The 10,000-nt window shown below is 40.6% G+C and overlaps 1 protein-coding gene across 8 annotated transcripts in view; it reads left to right on the top strand.

Moving 5' to 3' along the window:
- si:ch211-212o1.2 (uncharacterized protein LOC492735 homolog) overlaps positions 1-10,000 on the top strand; it is an 84,458-nt gene that overhangs the window by 7,398 nt on the left and 67,060 nt on the right. For 5 of the 8 annotated variants that reach the window (XM_061917085.1, XM_061917087.1, XM_061917081.1 and 2 more), the window contains exon 2: positions 6,027-6,113. The exons of the other annotated variants lie outside the window; for them this stretch is intronic. In XM_061917085.1, coding sequence (XP_061773069.1) covers positions 6,027-6,113 — 87 coding nt within the window. The remainder of the gene's footprint in view (positions 1-6,026; positions 6,114-10,000) is intronic. 8 annotated transcript variants of the gene reach the window in all.

The following is a 10,000-nucleotide window of genomic DNA, read 5'->3' as shown; positions in this document are numbered from 1 at the left end:
AGTGTTGACAGCTAGATTTTTTGTGGACATGTTCCATAAATATTGATGTTAAAGATTTCTTTTTTGTGAAGAAATGTTTAGAATGAGCCCTGCGATGAGGTGGCAACTTGTCCAGGGTGTACCCTGCCTTCCGCCCGATTGTAGCTGAGATAGGCGCCAGCGCCCCCCGCGACCCCGAAAGGGAATAAGCGGTAGAAATGGATGGATGGATGTTTAGAATGAAGTTGATGATTCCAGATGGATCTCTATTACAATCCCCAAAGAGGGCACTTTAAGTTGATGATTACTTCTATGTGAAGAAATATTTATTTATGATTGAATCACTTGTTTATTTTTCAACAAGTGTTTTAGTTGTTTTTATCTTTTTTTCCCCAAATAGTTCAAGAAAGACCACTACAAAGGAGCAATATTTTGCACTGTTATACAATTTAATAAATCAGAAACTGATGACATAGTGCTGTATTTTACTTCTTAATCTCTTTTTTTCTACCAAAAATGCTTTGCTCTGATTAGGGGGTACTTGAATGAAAAAAATGTTCACAGGGGGTACATCACTGAAAAAAGGTTGAGAACCACTGACTTAAGGTATTCATGTGTGATTTCCACAAGCGTCTGTACATTTAGAAGAAGGAGAAACACGGGCATGTTTGGATGACTTGCCTCCATCTTTTTAGCTCCGGTTGTTGTGAAGCTGGCTGTGGCGCGGTCATTCCGGCCTCTCTTCCTGTGTGGGGTGCGGTCTTTCTGGCATCACTTCCTCTCCGAACTCAGTTTGTGAACGATCAATAAGTCCATACAAAGCTAAGTGCCGGAGATTCAAGAAATACGCAGCGGACTTCGCCGTGCAAAACATTTTTTGAGGAGGGGAACCTTAGATGCTGGTTTCGTGTGGCTGAAACGGGGCTTAAGATAAATAATTATTCCTTTAAGGCAGGGCTCGGGAACCTTTTCGGCTGAGAAAGCCAAGAATCCAAATATTTTAAAATGTATTTCCGTAAGAGCCATAGAATATTTTTTCCAATACTGAACACAACTAAACGTGTGCATTTTTAAGTAAGACCAACATTTCTAGGGTATAATAAGTCTCTAATTCTGAAGCTAACTGTGGAGGGGGCGTGGCCTGCAACCCTGCAGCGAAGCGGGTTGTTACCAGGACCGGCCTTGAAATCAGCGACAGGTGCGTAGATGGCCCACGTGGGCCTTGTTATCTAATCACATGTGGCTCTGTTTATAAGCCGCAGCCAGGAGGAGAGACGGGGTTGGGGCTAGAGCCAGAGTGCAAGCGAGAACGAAAGAGAAAAAGACATTTGCTGGACACCAACTGAGAGACTTATTGAAAAAAAAAAAAATCGTAACCCTAAAACAGGTTCTCATGTCGGTGCTTGGTGGTCTGAAGAACCCCCAAGATGGTAAGCCCTAAACTAACCAATAATAAATAAATCACTTCTTACCCTTAATGCAACTTCTTGAACATAAAAATGCATGAGAATGTTTTATATTTTGAACTTTATTTTTAACACTTTGATTACAAGCGGAATTATCCATTACTTATCGTGTTAAGCAATGTCAGCTCAGATTTATCCGAGAGCCAGATGCAGTCATCAAAAGAGCCACATCTGGCCCGCGAGCCACTGGTTCCCTATCCCTGCTTTAAGGGAGGGGTTCAACGACTAAGTGTATACATACCCTAGTGTAGATTTAACTTGAGTAAAATTTTTGGCTACTCTACCCACCTCTGGTGCAGTGCAATATTCAAATAGGTTCAAAGCGCTTCCGTACTAATAATAGTGTCCTAAAAACAGACGGCCATGCTTGCTCTGCCAGTAAGTGTTTTGATGCTTAAGAGGATCACACATGCATTTAGGGTCCCAACATTTTATCCCCTCCCACTTAGCACACTGACCACAAACACCAAGAATAGTGCAAAAACAGGCCAGGGTGGACATCCGTTCCTTATAACAGTGTTTTTCAACCTTTTTTGAGCCAAGGCACATGTTTTGCAGCAGAAATCATCAACAAACAAAACTCAGTTGACAGTAAAAGAGTCGTTGTCGCAATTGTTGGATATGACTTCATGACAGGGGTCACCAAAGCGGGGCCCGCGGGCACCAGGTCGCTCGTAAGGACCAGATGAGTCGCCCGCTGGCCTGTTCTAAAAATAGCTCAAATAGCAGCACTTACCAGTGAGCTGCCTCTATTTTTAAAATTGTACTTATGTACTAGCTAGTTGGTCTTGCTTTGCTCAACATTTTTAATTCTAAGAGAAACAAAACTCAAAAAGAATTGAAAAATCCAAGAAAATATTTTAAAGACTCAGTCTTCACTTGCTTAAATATATTCATTTATATTTTGTTACTTTGCTTCTTATAACTTTCAGAGAGACAATTTTAGAGAAAAAATAAAACCTTAAAAATTATTTTAGGATTTTTAAACACATATACCTTTTTACTTTTTACATTCCTTCCTTTTCTTTCCTGACAATTTAAATCAATGTTCAAGTAAATTTATTTTTTTATTGTAAACAAAAATGGATACATGAATGATACAGCAGAGGATTAGGAGAATGTCATGTGGTCAGATGAAACCAAAATAGAACTTTCTGGTATAAACTCAACTGGTCGTGTTTGGAGGAAGAAGAATACTGAGTTGCATCCCAAGAACACCATAACTACTGTGAAGCATGGGGGTGGAAACATCATGCTTTGGGGCTGTTTTTCTGCTAAGGGGACAGGACGATTGATCCGAGTTAAGGAAAGAATGAATGGGGCCATGTATCGTGAGATTTTGAGCCAAAACTTCCTTCCATCAGTGAGATCTTTGAATGGTTGACCAAATACTTATTTTCCACTATAATTTACAAGTAAATTATTTAAAATTCCTACAATGTGAATTCCTGGATTTTTTTTTTCACATTCCGTCTCTCACAGTTGAAGTGTACCTATGATGAAAACTACAGACCTCTGACATCATTTTAAGTGGGAGAACTTGCACAATCGCTGGCTGACTAAATACTTTTTTGCCCCACTGTATATATATATATATGTATGTATGTATGTATGTATGTGTCTTGATTGGATTATCCAGAGAATAGTGCTCGATACTGTGGTAGAGCGCAATATGTATGTGTGGGAAAAATCACAAGACTACTTCATCTCTACAGAACTATTTCATGAGGGGTTCCCTCAATCATCAGGAGATTTCTGATGATTGAGGCAACCCCTTATGAAACAGACCTCTGTCATCTTTTTAAGTGGGAGAACTTGCACAATTGGTGGCTGACTAAATACTTTTTTGCCCCACTGTACCTTTCAGCATTAATGGTGCCTTCACAGATGTGTAAGTTACCCATGCCTTGAGCACTAATGCACCCCCATACCATCACAGATGCTGGCTTTTGAACTTTGCGCCTATAACAATCCGGATGGTTCTTTTCCTCTTTGTTTCCGAGGACACAAATGTCCATAGTTTCCAAAAACAATTTGAAATGTGGACTCGTCAGACCACAGAAAACTTTTCCGCTTTGCATCAGTCCATCTTAAATGATCTCGGGCCCAGAGAAGCCGGTGGCGTTTTTGGATGTTGTTGATAAATGGCTTTCGCTTTGCATAGTAGAGCTTTAACTTGCACTTACAGATGTAGCGACCAACTGTATTTAATGACAGTGGTTTTCTGAATTGTTCCTGAGCCCATGTGGTGATAGCCTTTAGAGATTGATGTCGGTTTTTGATACAGTGCCGTCTGAGGGATCGAAGGTCACGGACATTCAATGTTGGTTTCCGGCCATGCCGCTTACGTGGAGTGATTTCTCCAGATTCTCTGAACCTTTTGATGATATTATGGAGCGTAGATGTTGAAATCCCTACATTTCTTGCAATTGCACTTTGAGAAACGTTGTTCTTAAACTGTTTGACTATTTGTTCACACAGTTGTGGACAAAGGGGTGTACCTCGCCCCATCCTTTCTTGTTAAAGACTGAGCATTTTTTGGTAAGCTGTTATTATAACCAATCATGATACCCACCTGTTCCCAATTAGCCTGCACACCTGTGGGATGTTCCAAATAAGTGTTTTGTGAACTGTGAACTATATTTATATAGCGCTTTTCTCTAGTGACTCAAAGCGCTTTACATAGTGAAACCCAATATCTAAATTACATTTAAACCAGTGTGGGTGGCACTGGGAGCAGGTGGGTGAAGTGTCTTGCCCAAGGACACAACGGCAGTGACTAGGATGGCGGAAGCGGGAATCGAACCTGCAACCCTCAAGTTGCTGGCACGGCCGCTCTACCAACCGAGCTATGCCGCTATGCCGTGTTTGATAAGCATTCCCCAACTTTATCAGTATGTATTGCCACCTTTCCCAACTTCTTTGTCATGTGTTGCTGGCATCAAATTCTAAAAGTAATGATTATGTGCAAAAAAAAATGTTTATCAGTTTGAACATCAAATATGTTGTCTTTGTAGCATATTCAACTGAATATGGTTTGAAAATGATTTGCAAATCATTGTATTCTGTTTATATTTACATCTAACACAATTTCCCAACTCATATGGAAACGGGGTTTGTAGAATAACTTGTGCTTTTTACACTCAGTGTGTGCAATACTCTAAAAAAATAGTCTTTTCATACAATCTGAATTATTATTTAAAAAGCACTTGTTAGATGTTACTTGCTCAGTTCAAATGATACAATTTAAATGCCGGTAGGGTAACCATGTTGCTCTCAGTACATCAAAAGACAAAAACCCTTTGCGATGTTGTTGTTGTTTTGTTTTTTTCCCCCCATCAGTGTTTGGAGCAGGTGGAGTCAAAATGACTTATTTGTTTTGGTGCTTGCAGCCAAAGGGCCCAGCAGGCCTTGAGCAGAGGACGCGCTCGGCCACACTAACAATGTTACCAAGACATTTTAAGGCAAAAGTTAAAAGTAAAAATGCTTGCCACATGCTGACAAGTGTCTGTTAAAGACAACTAAACAGCCCCAAACCCAAATGCCAAAGAGTCCATTTAAGGGAGCGCCCAACTGTTATGTGCTCAGATGTTTGGCTCCGTCTCTGCGCTGGTGGGAGGTAAATCTAAATAGCAGTTTGGCTTGTTAGACTTTGGACAAGTTAGATGAGGCGGCGGAGATGCTCCATCGAGCCAAACATGGGCTCATTACAGCACAGCCTGGATGGACAAACAGCTGGAGACGTCTCTGTCTGTCTCCGTCACTTTACTTCTCTTCTCTCTCCTTTCCATACTCCCTTCTCTGTCCCCCCGAGGGTCTGCATGCTCGTGCTCGGCCAGCCTCCTCTCCTGCACCATCACGGCCGCCGTGTTACTACAACATGATGATAATAACAGTGTTTTTTGGAAAGAAAATCGCTTTCTCTGCTTTCTTTCATTCAGACAGTAAACTATTTGAGCCAGGGTTTCTTTCCAAAATGTAGTAATGGTTTGACAAACTATATACTATCAATGGCAGGGTAAATGTTAAATATTGTTTTTGGTTTTTAGAGCCAAATTATTTTTATTTGAGTGTTAAAGGCCTACTGAAAGCCACTACTAGCGACCACGCAGTCTAATAGTTTATATATCAATGATGAAATATTAACATTGCAACACATGCCAATACGGCCTTTTTAGTTTACTAAATTGCATTTTTAAATTTCCCGCGGGGTTTCTTGAATGATGTTGACGCGTGCTTGTGACGTTATTGGTTGTAGCGGACATTTTATCCGATTCAATCGCATAATTACACAGTATTCTGGACATCTGTGTTGCTGAATCTTTTGCAATTTGTTCAATTAATAATGGAGACTACAAAGAAGAATGCTGTTGGTGGAAAGCGGTGTATTTCGGCCAACTGTAGCAACACAAACACAGCCGGTGTTTCTTTGTTTGTTGTGAAGCTTTAATATGGAACAGAGAGGTCAAGCAAACATGTTTCTCTACCACATGTCAACCGGCAGGTTTCGGTGAGAAAATTGTGGTAATAAGTTTGCTCTTACCGTAAACATGAGCGGAACTTGTGTCGTTCTTCCTGCAGCTGTCAAAGAGGCAGCTGCGATTTTCTTGGCTCTTCCGTGGCTTCTGTCAGAGACACTGGCGGTCACCGCAGCCCTCCGACTTTCAGGTATGACTTTATAATCTCACTAAAACACTAGTAACACAATAATCAGATAAGAGATTTTCCAGAATTATCCTAGTAAATGTGTCTAGTAACATTGTTACAAATATGCGCCACACTATGAACCCACACCAAACAAGAATGACAAACACATTTCGGGAGAACATCAGCACCGTAACACAACATAAACACAACAGAACCAATGCCCAGACCCCCTTGCAGCACTAACTTTTCCGGGACGCTACAATATAGACACCCCCAAGCTGCTGTTTTGGGGCATGTTAAAAAAATGCACTTTGTGACTTCAAAAATAAATATGGCAGTGCCATGTTGGCATTTCTTCCATTACTTGAGTTGATTTATTTTGGAAAATCTTGTTACATTGTTTAATGCATCACAACAAAATTAGGCATAATAATGTGTTATTTCCACGACTGTATATATAGGTATCGGTTGATATCGGAATCGGTAATTAATAATTGGATATTATCGGAATATTTGATATCGGCAAAAAAGCCATTATCGGACAGCTCTACTGTGTACTGTATAACAATGTATACTGTTACTACCTGCTGGTGTTAAAGTGTATGTCAATCAATCAGTCAATCAATGTTTATTTATATAGCCCTAAATCACAAGTGTCTCAAAGGGCTGATCAAGCCACAATGACATCCTCGGTTCAGATCCGACATCAGGGCAAGGAAAATCTCAACCTAGTGAGAAACCTTGGAGAGGACCACAGATGTGGGGACCCTCACCCCTTGGGCGACAGATGCAATGGACGTCGAGTGGATCTAGCATAATATTGTGAGAGTCCAGTCCATAGTAGATTTAACATAATAGTGAGAGTCCAGTCCATAGTGGATCTAACATTTATACTGAGAGTCCAGTCCATAGTGGATCTAACATAATAATGAGAGAGTCCAGTCCATAGTGGATCTAACATAATAGTGAGAGTCCAGTCCATAGTGGATCTAACATAATAGTGAGAGATCCAGTCCATAGTGGAGCTATCATAATACTGAGAGAGTCCAGTCCATAGTGGATCTAACATAATAGTGAGAGTCCAGTCCATAGTGGATCTAACATAATAATGAGAGAGTCCAGTCCATAGTGGATCTAACATAATAGTGAGAGTCCAGTCCATAGTGGATCTAACATAATAATGAGAGAGTCCAGTCCATAGTGGATCTAACATAATAGTGAGAGTCCAGTCCATAGTGGATCTAACATAATAGTGAGAGTCCAGTCCATAGTGGATCTAACATAATAATGAGAGAGTCCAGTCCATAGTGGATCTAACATAATAGTGAGAGTCCAGTCCATAGTGGATCTAACATAATAGTGAGAGTCCAGTCCATAGTGGATCTAACATAATAGTGAGAGTCCAGTCCATAGTGGATCTAACATAATAGTGACAGTCCAGTCCATAGTGGATCTAACATAATAATGACAGAGTCCAGTCCATAGTGGATCTAACATAATAGTGAGAGTCCAGTCCATAGTGGATCTAACATAATAGTGAGAGTCCAGTCCATAGTGGAGCTAACATAATAGTGTGAGTCCAGTCCATAGTGGATCTAACATAATAGTGAGAGTCCAGTCCATAGTGGATCTAACATAATAGTGAGAGTCCAGTCCATAGTGGATCTAACATAATAATGAGAGAGTCCAGTCCATAGTGGATCTAACATAATAGTGTGAGAGTCCAGTCAATAGTGGATCTAACATACAAACCCCGTTTCCATATGAGTTGGGAAATTGTGTTAGATGTAAATATAAACAGAATACAATGATTTGCAAATCCTTTTCAACCCATATTCAGTTGAATATGCTACAAAGACAACATATTTGATGTTCAAACTCATAAACATTTTTTTTTGCAAATAATCATTAACTTTAGAATTTGATGCCAGCAACACGTTACAAAGAAGTTGGGAAAGTTGGTAATAAATACTGAAAGTTGTGGAATGCTCATCAAACACACGAACATCCCACAGGTGTGCAGGCTAATTGGGAACAGGTGGGTGCCATGACTGGGTATAAAAGCAGCTTCCATGAAATGCTAAGTAATTCACAAACAAGGATGGGGCGAGGGTCACCACTTTGAAAGCAAATTGTCGAACAGTTTTAGAACAACGTTTCTCAACGAGCTATTGCAAGGAATTTAGGGATTTTACCATCTACGGTCCGTAAAATTATCAAAAGGTTCAAAGAATCTAGAGAAATCACTGCACGTAAGCAATGATATTATGGACCTCTGATTCCTCAGGCGGTACTGCATCAAAAAGTGAAATCCTGGGCTCAGGAACACTTAGGAAAACCACTGTCAGTAACTACAGTTGGTCGCTACATCTGTAAGTGCAAGTTAAAACTCTACTGTGCAAAGCAAAAGCCATTTATCAACAACACCGAGAAATGACACTGGCTTTGCCGGGCCTGAGTTCATCTACGATGGACTGATGCAAAGTGGAAAGGTGTTCTGTGGTCTGACGAGTCCATATTTCAAATTATATTTGTAAACTGTGGACGTGGTGTCCTCTGGAACAAAGAGGGAAATAACCATCCGGACTGTTATAGGCGCAAAGTTCAAAAGCCAGTATCTGTGATGGTATGGGGGTGCATTAGTGCCCAAGGCATGGGTAACTTACACACCTGTGAAGGCACCATTAATGCTGAAAGGTCCATTCAGGTTTTGGAGCAATACATGTTGTCATCCAAGCAACGTTATCATGGACGCCCCTGCTTATTTCAGCAAGACAATGCCAAGCCACGTGTTACAACAGCGTGGCTCTGTAGTAAAAGAGTGCGGGTACTTTCCTGTCCCGCCTGCAGTCCAGACATGTCTCCCATCGAAAATGTGTTGCGCATTATGAAGCGTAAAATATGACAACAAGACCCTGGACTGTTGAACAGCTTAAGCTTTACATTAAGCAAAAATGGGAAAGAATTCCACTTTCAAAGCTTCAACAATTAGTTTCCTCAGTTCCCAAACGTTTATTGAGTGTTGTTAAAAGAAAAGGTGAAGTAACACAGTGGTGAACATGCCCTTTCCCAACTACTTTGGCATGTCTTGCAGCCATGAAATTCTAAGTTAATTATTTGCAAAAAAAAAAAAAGTTTGAGTTTGAACATCAAATATCTTGTCTTTGTTGTGAATATGGTTTGAAAAGGATTTGCAAATCGTTGTATTCCATTTATATTTACATCTAACACAATTTCCCAACTCATATGGAAACGGGGTTTGTAATAGTGAAAGTCCAGTCCATAGTGGATCAAACATAATAGTGAGAGTCAAGTCCATAGTGGGGCTAGCAGGAGACCATCCTGAGCGGAGACATGTCATCAGCGCAGAGACGTGTGTTATGATGTCCGTGTGTTATGATGTTCATTTATCCCATGGTCTTGAACACAACGTCTTGACAGAGAATGAGTAGGTGTTGTGTGTCTGGGATTGCAGTTAGGCTTGTTGTTAGGAAATGTTCGGCAAAACAAAAAAAAGCTAAAAAGAGCGTCGGACTTTGCGCGTCTTTTTCTGGACTTTTGTTTGTTTTCATTTAAAAAAAAACAAAACAACAACCCTCATTTTAAAGGTGTGTCGGCTTATATTTTGCCGTGGTCTACGCAGCAATCAAATACATTAAGGGGGAAACCTTGAGACTTACAAAAACAAAACAAGCCACGTTGGCTTCTAGGCAGAATTTTACTACTGACCTTGACCGTGTGCGTGTGCGTGTGTGTGTGTGTGTGTGTGTGTGTGTGTGCAATTATCATGATGAGGGCCACAGATGAATATGGTGAAAGCTGAAAGCCCAAGAGATGAGAAGATGGCACACACACACACACACACACACACACACACACACACACACACACACACACACGATAGGATC

The sequence above is a fragment of the Nerophis ophidion genome, linkage group LG12 (assembly GCF_033978795.1).
Source record: "Nerophis ophidion isolate RoL-2023_Sa linkage group LG12, RoL_Noph_v1.0, whole genome shotgun sequence".
NCBI lineage: Eukaryota > Metazoa > Chordata > Actinopteri > Syngnathiformes > Syngnathidae > Nerophis > Nerophis ophidion.
Note: the sequence above shows the minus strand (reverse complement) of the source record. Positions and strands in the feature narration are given on the sequence as shown.